The sequence below is a fragment of the Coregonus lavaretus genome (genome assembly GCF_964263955.1).
Source record: "Coregonus lavaretus genome assembly, chromosome: 15".
Lineage (NCBI taxonomy): Eukaryota > Metazoa > Chordata > Actinopteri > Salmoniformes > Salmonidae > Coregonus > Coregonus lavaretus.
The window spans coordinates 25,496,782-25,512,347 of NC_140002.1; the positions used below are offsets into that span (position 1 = coordinate 25,496,782).

Sequence of the window (15,566 nt, forward strand, 5' to 3'; positions counted from 1 at the left end):
CAAATAAATAAATTAAAAATCCTACAATGTGATTTTCTGGATTTTTTTTCTCCATTTGTCTGTCATAGTTGACGTGTACCTATGATGAAAATTACAGGCCTCTCTCATCTTTTTAAGTGTGAGAACTTGCACAATTGGTGGCTGACTAAATACTTTTCCCCCCCACTGTATCTTAGCTTTAATTAGCTTTAAAAATAAAAAATGTTCTCTCAGCCTCATGGCAAAATGTGTATAATAGCATGAGATTAGCTATAAATATTATTATTAATAAAAAAATTATCTTTGACTCATTGCATAATGTTTGTTGGTCCATCAAAATGTCTGTAGGCACACCCACCAATTAATTTCTGGCTACGCCAGTGGTATGCTGTTTCAAGGTTGTGGACTCCCAAGGCCTTCCACAGTAAAAGGACAAAGGGCTGAGTCATAAATAAATATATTATGTTGAAGAAGTAGAGAATTAAAGGGAAACTGGGAAAGATGATCTCCAGGAACACAGTCCTCCTTTATATGACATGTACAATGAGATGGCTATCGCTGTTCCACGGTACTAAAGTTAATCAGAATAATCACACTTCCCATGGGATACTATGAGTTGTAGGCCTACTGTTTGGGAGTGTAGGTACAGTGAGGGAGTGGATTGTGTATGTGCATATGAGTGTACTGTATAAGTGATTCAGTATGCATAGGCATACAGTGCATTCGGAAAGTATTCAGACTCCTTTACTTTTCCACATTTTGTTACATTACAGGCTGGTAAGGAGCGATGGGGTGAGGTTGTGTTCCTCTAAGCGGGGAGGTAAGCTTGGCTTCTTCTTTATATGTGTCGAGTAAAGTTTAAACCATGCATTTAGATTGTAGGTCGGTATTGTAGTTAGGTATTGTAGGTCGTTTATCCAGGTAGTTATTGTAGGTAGTTATTGTAGGTAAGTATTGTAGTGTATTCGGCTGAGCCCGGTGAAGCACGAGGCTAGCTAGCTAACCCACTACCTGGACCATTAAAGCTAGCTAGCTTGCGGGTAGCAACACCGCAGCCACTGCTAGCTGGCCAACTATACCAGCTAGCAGTACTGTAGCAACTAAATACATTTCAACGGAACGATTTGATTAGTGTAAAGTTAGCTAGCTACATAGTTGTCTTGGTATCAAAGACAACGGTGTAGTATAGAGAAACTATCGAGGTTAGCTAGCCAGCTACATTTTCAAACAGTCAACACCGCAGCCACTGCTAGCTAGCCAACATTACCAGCTAGCAGTACTGTATCATTTTAGTCAATGAGAATTTTGCAACGTAAGCTTCACTTTCTGAACATTTGAGGTGTGTAGTCCACTTGTGTAGCTAACTCAAACTGACTTTGTGCTAGCTAGCCAACGTTTAATTACTTCTGCGTTATGAAAGGAACTAGACACGGACATGAATGATCCATTGGTAGTTTGTTGTAACCAAGTATTGGTGCTAAACCGTGTGTTATTGGATGCTAGCATGCTAGTGAGCTATGGCGTCATAGGATATGGTGCCCTGGGCGGTTTTCACAGAAGAATACTGTACCAAGTTAGCTAGCTGAATAAACTAAGTTAGTCTATTCCTGGAAACATTGAACTACTGTAGATTACAGCAATTATAATTTCTAAAATGGAAGTTGGAAGAGTTGTATTTGAGTGTTTCAGTTAAAGGTTAGTGAGGGAGGCCTCGTTTCCCCAGATGTTTAGTTAATTTCATTCCGATCTCCTTTGCATTAGTGTAGCCTTTTCTGTAGCCTGTCAACTATGTGTCTGTCTATCCCTGTTCTCTCCTCTCCGCACAGGCCATACAAACGCCTCACACCGTGTGGCTGCTGCCTCTCTAACCTGGTGGTCCCTGCACGCACGACCCACGTGGAGTTCCAGGTCTCCGGCAGCCTCTGGAACTGCCGTTCTGCGGCCAACAAGGCAGAGTTCATCTCAGCCTATGCTACCCTCCAGTCCCTCGACTTCTTGGCGCTGACGGAAACATGGATTACCACAGAAAACACTGCTACTCCTACTGCTCTCTCCTCGTCTGACCATGTGTTCTCGCATACCCCGAGAGCATCTGGTCAGCGGGGTGGTGGCACAGGAATCCTCATCTCTCCCAAGTGGACATTCTCAATTTTTCCCCTGACCCATCTGTCTATCTCCTCATTTGCATTCCATGCTGTCACAGTCACTAGCCCATTCAAGCTTAACATCCTTGTCATTTATCGCCCTCCAGGTTCCCTTGGAGAGTTCATCAATGAGCTTGATGCCTTGATAAGTTCCTTTCCTGAGGATGGCTCAACCCTCACAGTTCTGGGTGACTTTAACCTCCCTACGTCTACCGTTGACTCATTTCTCTCTGCCTCCTTCTTTCCACTCCTCTCCTCTTTTGACCTCACCCTCTCACCGTCTCCCCCTACTCACAAGGCAGGCAATACGCTTGACCTCATCTTTACTAGATGCTGTTCTTCTACTAATCTCACTGCAACTCCCCTCCAAGACTCCGACCACTACTTTGTATCTTTTTCTCTCTCGCTCTCCTCCAACACTACTCACTCTGCCCCTACTCAGTTGGTAATGCGCAGTCGCGACCGTCGCTCTCTCTCTCTCGCTACTCTCTCCTCTTCCATCCTATCATCTCTTCCCTCTGCTCAATCCTTCTCCCTCCAATCTCCTGATTCTGCCTCCTCAACCCTCCTCTCCTCCCTTTCTGCATCTTTTGACTCTCTATGTCCCCTATCCTCCCGGCCGGCTCGATCCTCCACTCCTGATCCGTGGCTTGATGACTCATTGCGAGCTCACAGAACAGGGCTCCGGGCAGCCGAGCGGAAATGGAGGAAAACTAGACTCCCTGCCGACCTGTCATCTTTTCACTCCCTCCTCTCTACATTTTCTTCCTCTGTTTCTGCTGCTAAAGCCACTTTCTACCACTCTAAATTTCAAGCCTCTGCCTCTAACCCTAGGAAGCTCTTTGCCACCTTCTCCTCCCTGCTGAATCCTCCTCCCCCTCCCTCCTCCCTCTCTGTGGATGACTTCGTCAACCATTTTGAAAAGAAGATTGACGACATCCGATCCTCATTTATTAAGTCAAATGACACCGCTGGTCCTGCTCACACTGCCCTACCCTATGCTTTGACTTCTTTCTCCCCTCTCTCTCCAGATGAAATCTTGCGACTTGTGACGGCCGGCCGCCCAACAACCTGCCCGCTTGACCCTATCCCCTCCTCTCTTCTCCAGACCATTTCCGGAGACCTTCTCCCTTACCTCACCTCGCTCATCAACTCATCATTGACCACTGGCTATGTCCCTTCCGTCTTCAAGAGAGTGAGAGTTGCACCCCTTCTCAAAAAACCTACACTCGATCCCTCCGATGTCAACAACTACAGACCAGTATCCCTTCTTTCTTTTCTCTCCAAAACTCTTGTGCGTGCCGTTTTTAGCCAACTCTCTTGCTATCTCTCTCAGAATGACCTTCTTTATCCAAACCAGTCAGGTTTCAAGACTGGTCATTCAACTGAGACTGCTCTTCTCTGTGTCACGGAGGCTCTCCGCACTGCTAAGGCTAACTCTCTCTCCTCTGCTCTCATCCTTCTAGACCTATCTGCTGCCTTTGATACTGTGAACCATCAGATCCTCCTCTCCACCCTCTCCGAGTTGGGCATCTCCGGCGCGGCTCACTCTTGGATTACGTCCTACCTCACAGGTCACTCCTACCAGGTGGCATGGCGAGAATCTGTCTCCGCACCACGTGCTCTCACCACTGGTGTCCCCCAGGGCTCAGTTCTAGGCCCCCTCCTATTCTCTCTATACACCAAGTCACTTGGCTCTGTCATATCCTCACATGGTCTCTCCTATCATTGCTACGCAGACGACACACAATTAAACTTCTCCTTTTACCTTCTGATAACCAGGTGGCGAATTGCATCTCTGCATGTCTGGCAGACATATCAGTGTGGATGTCGGATCACCATCTCAAGCTGAACCTAGGCAAGACAGAGCTGCTCTTCCTCTCTGGGAAGGACTGCCCGCTCCATGACCCGATCCTGTAGGTTCATGCTCTACAACATTCGCAGAGTACGACCCTACCTTACACAGGAAGCGGCACAGGTCCTAATCCAGGCACTTGTCATCTCCCGTCTGGATTACTGCAACTCGCTGTTGGCTGGGCTCCCTGCCTGTGCCATTAAACCCCTACAACTCATCCAGAACGCTGCAGCCCATCTGGTGTTCAACCTTCCCAAGTTCTCTCACGTCACCCCGCTCCTCCGCACACTCCACTGGCTTCCAGTTGAAGCCTGCATCTGCTACAAGACCATGGTGCTTGCCTACGGAGCTGTGAGGGGAACGGCACCTCCGTACCTTCAGGCTCTGATCAGTCCCTACACCCAAACGGGGCATTGCGTTCATCCACCTCTGGCCTGCTGGCCCCCCTACCTCTGCGGAAGCACAGTTCCCGCTCAGCCCAGTCAAAACTGTTCGCTGCTCTGGCACCCCAATGGTGGAACAAGCTCCCTCACGACGCCAGGACAGCGGAGTCACTCACCACCTTCCGGAGACACTTGAAACCCCACCTCTAAGGAATACCTGGGATAGGATAAAGTAATCCTTCTACCCTCCCCCACCCCCCCAAACATTTTTTTTGATATATTGTAAAGTGGTTGTCCCACTGGCTATCATAAGGTGAATGCACCAATTTGTAAGTCGCTCTGGATAAGAGCGTCTGCTAAATGACGAAAATGTAAATGTAAATGTACAGCCTTATTCTAAAATTGATTAAATTGTTGTTGTTTTTCCTCTACACACCATACCCCATAATGACAAAGCAAAAAACAGGTTTTTAGACATTTTTGCAAATTTATAAAAGAAAACAACTTAAATATCACATTTACATAAGTATTCAGACCCTTTACTCAGTACTTTATTGAAGCACCTTTGGCAGCGATTACAGCCTCGAACCTTCTTGGGTATGACGCTACAAGCTTTGCACACCTGTATTTGGGGAGTTTCTCCCATTCTTCTCTGCAGATCCTCTCAAGCTCTGTCAGGTTGGATGGGGAGTGTCGCTGCACAGCTATTTTCAGGTCTCTCCAGAGATGTTCGATCTGGTTCAAGTACGGGCTCTGGCTGGGCAACTCAAGGACATTCAGAGACTTGTCCCAAAGGCATTCCTGCATTGTCTTGGCTATGTGCTTAGGGTCGTTGTCCTGTTGGAAGGTGAACCTTCGCCCTAGTCTGAGGTCCTGAGCGCTCTGGAGTAGGTTTTCATCAAGGATCTCTCTGCTCCGTTAATATTTCCCTTGATCCTGACTAGTCTCCCAGTCCCTGCCACTGAAAAACATCCCCACAGCATGATGCTGCCACCACCATGCTTCTCCGTAGGGAAGGTGCCAGGTTTCCTCCAGACGTGACGCTTGGCATTCACGCCAAAGAGTTCAATCACGGTTTAATCAGACCAGATAATCTTGTTTCTCATGTCTGAGTCCTTTAGGTGCCTTTTGGCAAACTTCAAGTGGGCTGTCATGTGCCTTTTACTGAGGAGTGGCTTCCATCTGTCCACTCTACCATAAAGGCCTGATTGGTGAAGTTCTGCAGAGATGGTTGTCCTTCTGGAAGGTTCTCCCATCTCCACGGAGGAACTCTGGAGCTGTCAGAGTGACCATCGGGTTCTTGGTCAACTCCCTAACCAAGGCCCTTCTCCCCCTATTGCTCAGTTTGGCGGGGCGGCCAGCTCTAGGAAGAGTCTTGGTGGTTCCAAACTTCTTTGATTTAAGAATGATGGAGGCCACTGTGTTCTTGGGGACCTTCAATGTTGCAGAAATCTTTGGGACCCTTCCCCAGATCTGTGCCTCGACACAATCCTGTCTCGAAGCTCAACGGACAATTCCTTCGACCTCATGACTTGGTTTTTGCTCTGACATGCACTGTCAACTGTGGGACCTTACATAGACAGATGTGTTCCTTTCCAAATCATGTCCAATCAATTTAATTTACCACAGGAAGACGCCAATCAAGTTGTAGAAACATCTCAAGGATGATCAATGGAAACAGGATGCACCTGAGCTCAATTTCGAGTCTCATAGCAAAGGGTCTGAATACTTATGTAAATAAGGTTTATTTTTAATTTTTTGTATAACTTAGCAAACATTTCTAGAAACCTGTTTTCGGTTTGTCATTATGGGGTATTGTGTGTAGATGGATGAGAAAAAAAATGGTTTAATCAACTTTTGAATAAGGCTGTAACGTAACAAAATGTGGAAAAAGTCAAGGGGTCTCAATACTTTCCGAATGCACTGTACATACAGTAAAGTGCTGACTCTGTCCAGATGACCCTTCTCTTTTTGTGGGTGTGGCTCAGACACACAGATCTCTAGTCCCCGGCCGACCTCTCTAAGGGAAACGGTGAGGGGAACTACCCCAATACAACAACAGTAGTGTGAAGAGGCCAGAGGAACCCAGCCTTAAATCACACAGCCAGACAGCAGGTTCTAATGGAGAGAGTAAAAAACATAGACCCTATGGCTCCTGGTAGGGACACACCCAGAGAACCCAGCCCAGACCGGGGGGCCCGGGCCATATCACCGCCATTTTGGATCAATGAAGAACTACTGGGTTTAGTTTGTGTCTAAAATAGCAGTACTGGGCACAGCCACATTAAGATAATCTGTTCTTAAAAAAGACTTACCTGGCTAAATAAAAGAAAGAAAGAAAGAAACAAACAAAACATAATAATCACCTTCTCCTTCTGGATCTCACTCTTGATGACAGAGATCTTGATTTTCATCTCCTCTATCTCATGTTCAGGCAGCACCTGGATGTGGGGGCAGACGTCTGAGTCATCCAGCAACTGGAAGGTCAGGTCTGCCAGGGGGATGTACCACTTACACTCATACTGCTGTTGTCTCCTAGAGAGAGGGAGGGATGGATGGATGGATGAAGAGGAGGACGAGAGCGAGACAAAGAGAAAGAGAGAGAGAGAGAGAGAGAGACAAAGAGGTGGAGCTCAATATCTTTAATATATTTTAGAGGAGGTTGGAGGGACAAAGACAATGAGGAAATGCTGTCATTATATACATGCCATCCATATGGCGCCTCCGACCACATTTTCGGATGAATCATAAATTGGCTTGAATAGTGTTGGAGATTTAATGGTGTTGGGAGTATTTGTATTCCCCTTAACAAGCTTTCATTATCATTATCATTCCTGAAGGCAGGATCGTACACTCATTAACACAGGAATACATTAAGCAGGCCTCCAATTTGTGCAAACCTCATCTAAAATTATGGCACAGGAAATATGACAACAAAACGAAATAACATGTCCTGTTTTTACCCCGAAGTATAATACTGTACAACAAACAAATAATAGTATGACTTTTCTTTTTAGAAGAGTATTTTTCTTTGGCTAGTTAAATAACTTTAACCTTCCAGACTTGGAGTTGTATCAACTCTCTACCCAAGGCTTTGTTTTGGCTGTATTGGACTATATAGGGATGGAGACAGCAAATACCTGTATCTTGTTTTGTCTCTTCATCCCAATATGTACCCTCACCCTCACCCCCTCCTTCGCCTGCACACATCCCTCAATTTTTTATGAGACATCCTCTCCTCCTTAATACAGGGTGTGATCCCACTTTGTTCTTTTGTAAGCAAACCCTTTGTCTCGGAGTGGTCCATGGGGTTTTATTGTTGTTGTCTCTAAGGTATGTATCTGTATTCATGCACTGTTTAAATCCCCCAGCAGTGTTTGAGCTGATCTAGTGTCTAATTAATAAACACTGTCTCTATCTCTACTACAGACTGAGGTAGAGCTGATTAGGGGGACCAAGATTGGCATTTCTGGTGTTGAATAAATCTGCATATCTGATCTCCCCCCTGTCCGTCCACAGCACTTTCACGCTCCCAAATGAGCTTTTCACAGCCCTTATTTACCATAATCACATGTTAATGTTCTCTGGTTCATCTGAATACATTGGGAAAGGGTGGTTTATTACCGGTATACAGCAATTCTGTAGGAGGAGAAATATGGCTGCGAAATCAATAGAAACATTATAGAAACATTAATAATCCACAATGATTGAGTAGCGCTTTAGAGGGATTGAATGGTATTAACGTTTCTCAGTGAGTTAATACTGATGTTTAGCTATCAGTTGGATAGCTTGTTTTAACTGGCTGTTGGCCTAATCCTTTGGTGTTAAAGTCCAGACCAGAGGAAACATAGGTAGCGTCTCAAATGCTACCCTATTCCCTATGTAGCACACTACTTTTGATCAGGGCCCTGGTCAAAAGTAGTACACTATATAGGGAATAAGGTGCCATTTGGGACACAGCGACAAAAAGCTAAAGCTACAGACAATAACAGATTGATTCAGACTAGTGGTAACCTTGACAATGCCAGTTGCCTGTATGTCCTTCACACAGTTAGGTAGCAGGCAGGGACGACTGTCAATCATAATCTACCCTAATCTGGCTAACAACGGTAACCGTGCAGACAGGCAAGTGACATATCGGGCCATGGTAGGCAATCCTGTAAATAAAACACTTAATCTACGGCCGTGTATGCTGTCATTCCCATCGATTTACACACACACACACACACACACTCTTCGCCTCAGGCCCAAACACCAGATTGAGACCAGATTGAAATACACGCTATGCTTTGTATTTCCTAACATCCATATATCCACTACGTCAATGTCTTCATATTCAGCTCTATACGAGCCTTCCATTCACTATTCTAAACCATTTCTCCACAATAGTCTACAGCACCAAAGACTGTCTTCCTTTTTTATTATGACATCAAAGAACACTTGGAAGTTACAAAATTGAGGAAATAATAATTGCAGTGAGATAGCGAATCCTTTTAGAGCAGGGCTGTCATTCATCCTGATACACTGCTCTCATATTTCATACACTGCCACAGCAGAGCTGACAGGACCACATAAAACATGATCAACTCTACTAGAATTCTGTAGGAATACGGGATAAGCTATCAGTCTGCCTCATTAAAGGAGAGCCTACAGGATGTGCCCTGCATCACTAACTATGTATCTCTCGCAGCCTCTCTCAGTGAGGGGGGAAGTAAGGTGAGGTGGAAGAGAAGAGTGTCTAAGTGTTAATATGTACGACTTGTCTATACTCTCTCCAGTCACACACACTGGGATGCACTGCTGGGCTGTGGCCTCAATCACCCACTCTGCTAACCAGACACCTGGTGCTCTGCTCACACACCCACCCACACCCACCTCTAAACAGAACAGACTGAGAATAATGAACTCACACTGGAGACCACTGAAGAGTGTATAATATAATATACACAGTGAATAGCACAGTGGGTATGTTTATACCTGAATGTGCATGAGTGTGTGTTGATGCTTTGGGAGTGTTGACCTACCCTGCGGAGGTCTTCTTCATTTTGGCACAGAGCAGCAGGTCTGTAAAGAGGAAGACGTGACGCAGCTTCCTGGAACCCTCTGACACCTCCACCAGGAAACCATCCTTCACCAGCTGACGAGCCTAACAGGGAGAGAAATGTCATGACCTCACTTCCTGTGGTATGCCCTGCACGGGGCAGCTAGCCAAGCCGTAAACATTCGCTTCCTGTCCTGAGCCCTGAGCCTAGTCTGAGGGATACTGCCTATCACACACACCCAGTTAAAGAGACAGAATGTACTGTAGGAGGTATAGGTCAGGGTTCAGCAATATGAAAGAACATCACTTGTTGTCTATATTTTCTATTTGTCTATTGCATTCTCCATGACAGTTGAGAATCATCAGCTAAAGTAAGCCACTCAGAACTCAAAACACGCCCCCCTTTCCCTCTCTGCATCTGTCCATCTCTAGCGAGCCAACTAGGAAACCTAAAATAAGGCAGAGCTAAACCAGAACTGGAGTAATCGGAAAAGCTTGAGCCAAAGAGGGCAGAGACAGTTTTCCATTTAACTGGTAGCAGACAGACATTAATGAATGGGGAGCTGACTGGGAGGTTAAGAACTGAGCTGACTGAATGGAAGAGGGATAGAGGGAGAGGTGGGAGGAGAGAGGGATAGAAAGATAGAGGGGTGGAGGGAGGAGAGCTGAAGAGGGGGGATAGAGATGGAGGGAGAAAGGGAAGAAGGAAGGGAGAGAGCAAGGATTTAGCAGGCAGAGACTGTAAAAAGCCTATACTCATAGAGAGAGGAGCATTAAGAGGAGAAAAGGCTGACCGGCAGGAAAAAAATTACAGAACGAAACAATAAAGGTAGTGTTACAAAGACGGGAACATCAAACAACCTTGCAATACATGCTGAGAGAGAGAGAGAGAGCGAGAGAGATAGATAGAGATAGAGATAGAGATAGAGATATAGAGAGAGAGATAGAGAGAGAGATAGAGAGAGAGATAGAGAGAGAGAGAGAGCGATAGAGAGATAGAGATAGATAGAGAGATAGAGAGATAGAGAGATAGAGAGCGAGAGAGTGAGAGAGCGAGAGAGAGAGAGGTGGCTGGTAATGAAGAGGAGGAAAGGAGAGACTGTCGGTTTCTTTCTGACCCCAAAACACATTTTACAAATACATTGACACACTTCCAAGGTTACAACAAGAATTGCTGAAAAGCATTAGGTAGTCTGTTACAACGGTGTGTGTGTGTGTGTGAGAGAGACCCCACCTCTCCCTTAGGCGTGGTGACGGCGGTCCTGCGGGGGTCGATCTCTTCGTTGATGGAGGACAGGAAGTTCTGGGAGATCCTCAGAGCGTCCTGCAGTAGGGGGAAGTCTGGGTGGTCCTTAGGGGTGTGCTTCAGCAGGTCCTACAATAACACACACAGATCGAGACCATTAGATATTACACACACTGGGGACATCGCAATGCAACTCTCAAATAGTCAGAGACCCCAATCCAAAAACAGAGACTCCCATCCGTTAAAATGATTGTCTATGGACAGTCACTGTGCAGGTGTTTTTAAACCTATAATACCAGCTCTATTTATCCATGTTGATGAATTGGACTATTTGGATGTTTGGCTGGGTTTTCTAACATATCTTTTCCTCTAATAAAAGCATATAAGAGTCTCTCCGTGTTTGAACTGTGGGCGTAACTAATTACTTTAATTTTAAAGTGCTACCTAATGGCTGAGACAGTCTGCTTCCACATCACTAATATCTTATTATCACAATGTAACTAAAATATTTGTTTTCAGAGGAGCGTGTGAAAGAAAAGCCAATCTCTTTTCCATTGCCTGATTTATGCATTTTCAGCACACCTAACCTCAGTTAATGTATTCTGACAAGCTATAGAAGGCTTGAGCTGATGGTACAGTACAGTACATGTCCCTATGCACTAAATAGAAAACAGGATGCCATTTGGGACACAATCCGTGTCTTTGATTTGCATGATCTGGCACGACCTGTGTTTGTTGGAAACCAACTGGTTTCCAAACCAACTGGTTTGTTTAGCCATGGTTCCACTAGCTTTATGTAAAACATATTCATGAAATGCACTGGAAGCTAGACTGGAGGAGACGTCTATGCATCTCTGCCTGATCTGTGGGTGGCTTCCACTTTCCATTTGGTTGTAGCCCATCAAAGGAGAGCCTATTGTTTCTAACAGCATGTCATTTCGATGGACCGTGCAGAGGAAAGGTATAGGCTTGGCAAATGGAATGGAACACTTCCTATAAGCAGCAGAAGGCAGGGTTTGACTTTGGAGGTGTATCCAGAACCAAGCTGCATTTGTAAGACCTTCAGGGCTTTCTAGATAAATTCTACCCAACTCCATCACTATGTTTCTCATGACTGCACAATGTGACAGCAGTAACTCTTAATCCCTGATGGGTATCGATCCTGTCCTATCTATTCAATCTTGTCATTTGTCTCTGGGCGAGATCAGGAATCCCTCATGGATGTACCGCGTGTGTGTGTGTGTGTGTGTGTGTACTCACATGAAGAACCAGTGTGCTTCTGGTCACACGGTCAATCGGCTTGTACAGGAGAGCTGTGGGAAAGGACAAGAAGAGGGCACTCAGTTTGGTTTGACACGCACGCAGGCAGGCACGCACACACCCGCGCTGCACAATGCCGAGAAACATGACTCAAAAAGCCAATTACATGCTTGGTTGGCCACAGGTTCCTGTGGTAGGGGGTAGACATTTCCATCATCCACAATCTCAGGTGTCTGCTCCCTGCAGAGACGGACACACAGACACTCTCTCCAACGTCATTCTATGTAAGCTCTGTTATTCATTCTCTGCTGAATAAGGTTGTGTTCAGAAACCTTCCCACTCAATCCCCATCAGGATTACCAATTGAGGATCAGGATTGTGGTCCTCTGTAGCTCAATTGGTAGAGCATGGCGCTTGTAACGCCAGGGTAGTGGGTTCGATCCCCGGGACCACCCATACGTAAAAATGTATGCACACATGACTGTAAGTCGCTTTGGATAAAAGCGTCTGCTAAATGGCATATTATTATATTATATTAACTTCCTGACCTTGTCTATATTTGTCGTTGTCACACTGCGCTTCAAATGATATAATATAGATGACCAGAGAGCCAATGGGAATGCAGTATTTCCACACTGCAGAGCGAATCTATCCATACAGTGTGTAAGTGTTTGAGTCAAGGTCTTTGCCCTCTCCTTCAGCCCCACACACACTCAGTCGATTGCGCTAAATTTCACACACTTGCAGCCCTTTGGCTCAGCTTCACAATGATAGACTCTGCTTGGTAACAGGGATTACGTAATCCCTTGTTGGGTTGTTCACACACAGCGTCTTCCTAGACAGCCTGTTTAATCGCTCTCTCTCTCTCAGAGCCCGCCTGCAGGGCTGACATGTTGTGACAACACTGAGACATGGCTTAGCTACATAGACTTCTGCCAGCCCAGCTGCCTGACTGGGCTATACTGATCAATGCCAACCGTTGGCCCTCACCCAATGTGCCAACTGAGAGAGGGAGAAGAGGGGGCACTGAGAGGGGTGTACAAAACCTAAAATAGTAAGGGAGAGATAAAATACGGGAGAGAGCGAGACAGCGGAGACAGAGGTATAGAGAGATAGTGGAGGTGTGAAACATTTATAATGAGCAAAGGATTCATTGTGAGTAACAGTCATTTTGAATAAATTCAACAGGTGTTGTTGTTATTGAATTTGAAAAGGTCACATGGTGTGGTTGGTAGGCCAGAACACCACCACAGTGATCTCATCCTGTCCTGGTAATAAAGCCAGTGATCTCATCCGGTCCTGGTAATAAAGCCAGTGATCTCATCCTGTCCTGGTAATAAAGCCAGTGAGCTCATCCTGTCCTGGTAATAAAGGCAGTGATCTCATCCTGTCCTGGTAGTAAAGGCAGTGATCTCATCCTGTCCTGGTAATAAAGCCAGTGATCTCATCCAGTCCTGGTAATAAAGCCAGTGATCTCATCCTGTCCTGGTAATAAAGCCAGTGATCTCATCCAGGCCTGGTAATAAAGCCAGTGATCTCATCCTGTCCTGGTAATAAAGCCAGTGATCTCATCCTGTCCTGGTAATAAAGCCAGTGATCTAGACTGTGATCTGGTCTGGTAAGTCCAACAGGAGTGGGAGGACAGGCCTGGCTGTCAGACTAAAATAACTTGGGAGAACATTGTGGGTGGATAGTGAAGCTCCACCCAGTGTAATGGTATTTTCCCCCGATTGGTTTAGATTGGAGCTGGTGCCGGCCCTATGGGTTGAATTCACACATCAAGCCAAACAGAGTGAAACTCCAATACAATTCTGTTGGACCACAAATCAGTGTCTTTGCTCTACTCAACCACTACACATGTGAGAGAGGGGGAATCAGAGATGGAGGGATAGAGAGTGGAGAGAGGAGGGATAGAGCATGGAGAGAGAAGGAGGGATAGAGCGAGGGAGATGGTGAGAGAGAGATAGGAAATATAATAGAAACAGGGATGATCAACAGTGGAGCAGAGATTCTCAGGGGACAGCTATATTTCTATCCACGTGACAGCTGTGAAACAGCCCAGTGCTTAAACAATATAATAGATATGGAAATGTCTTAACACCAGAACCCCAATGCCTGAAAGAGACACACACACGAACACAAGCATAGCGTGTCCAGACAGTGTACAGTCGTGGTCAAAAGTTTTGAGAATGACACAAGTATTGGTCTTCAAGTATTGGGAAGCTATGATCCCTTATTGATGTCACTTGTTAGATCCACTTCAATCAGTGTAGATAAAGGGGAGGAGACAGGTTAAAGAAGAATATTTATGCCTTGAGACAATTGAGACATGGATTATGTACAGTACCAGTCAAAGGTTTGGACACACCTACTCATTCAAAGGTTTTTCTTTATTTTTTTACTATTTTCTACATTGTAGAATAATAGTGAAGACATCAATACTATGAAATAACACATATGGAATCATGTAGTAACCAAAAAAGTGTTAAACAAATTTGAGATTCTTCAAAGTAGCCACCCTTTGCCTTGATGACAGCTTTGCACACTCTTGCCATTCTCTCAACCAACTCAGTAAAATCTTAGAAATTGTTGCACGTTGCATTTATATTTTTGTTCAGTAAACATAATTGGCTGAAACTGGAGCAGGCCTGTTTGGAAATCCCCGCAGGCCCACCGGGTCACGCTCTGGACAGGTACTGAGCCCTGGACAAACAATGTCACGTGTATGTATGGTGCTATGGACTGTATGTGTACAGTCGTGGTCAAAAGTTTTGAGAATGACACAAGTATTGGTCTTCACAAAGTTTGCTGCTTCAATGTTTTTAGATATTTTTGTCAGATGTTACTATGGTATACTGAAGTATAATTACAATCATTCCATAAGTGTCAAAGGCTTTTATTGACAATTACATTACGTTTATGCAAAGAGTCAATATTTGCAGTGTTGACCCTTCTTTTTCAAGACCTCTGCAATCCGCCCTGGCATGCTGTCAATTAACTTCTGGGCCACATCCTGACTGATGGCAGCCCATTCTTGCAAAATCAATGCTTGGAGTTTGTCAGAATTTGTGGGTTTTTGTTTGTCCCCCCGCCTCTTGAGGATTGACCACAAGTTCTCAATGGGATTAAGGTCTGGGGAGTTTCCTGGCCATGGAACCAACATTTCGATGTTTTGTTCCCCGAGCCACTTAGTTATCACTTTTGCCTTATGGCAAGGTGCTCCATCATGCTGGAAAAGGCATTGTTCGTCATCAAACTGTTCTTGGATGGTTGGGAGAAGTTGCTCTCGGAGGATGTGTTGGTACCATTCTTTATTCATGGCTGTGTTCTTAGGCAAAATTGTGAGTGAGCCCACTCCCTTGGCTGAGAAGCAACCCCACACATGAATGGTCTCAGGATGCTTTACTGTTGGCATGACACAGGACTGATGGTAGCGCTCACCTTGTCTTCTCCGGACAAGCTTTTTTCCAGATGCCCCAAACAATTTGGAAAGGGGATTCATCAGAGAAAATGACTTTACTCCAGTCCTCAGCAGTCCATTCCCTGTACCTTTTGCAAAATATCAGTCTGTCCCTGATGTTTTTCCTGGAGAGAGGTGGCTTCTTTGCTGCCCTTCTTGACACCAGGCCATCCTCCAAAAGTCTTTACCTCACTGTGT

General features: G+C 45.3%; 1 protein-coding gene across 2 annotated transcripts in view; it reads right to left on the reverse strand.

Moving 5' to 3' along the window:
* Positions 1-15,566, reverse strand: part of LOC311142373 (active breakpoint cluster region-related protein-like) — a 239,152-nt gene that overhangs the window by 111,926 nt on the left and 111,660 nt on the right. For both annotated transcript variants that reach the window (XM_084178019.1, XM_084178018.1), the window contains exons 7-10: positions 11,909-11,961; positions 10,637-10,777; positions 9,386-9,507; positions 6,728-6,896 (exon numbers count right to left, since the gene is read on the reverse strand). In XM_084178019.1, the coding sequence (XP_084034145.1) occupies positions 6,728-6,896; positions 9,386-9,507; positions 10,637-10,777; positions 11,909-11,961 (485 nt within the window). The remainder of the gene's footprint in view (positions 1-6,727; positions 6,897-9,385; positions 9,508-10,636; positions 10,778-11,908; positions 11,962-15,566) is intronic.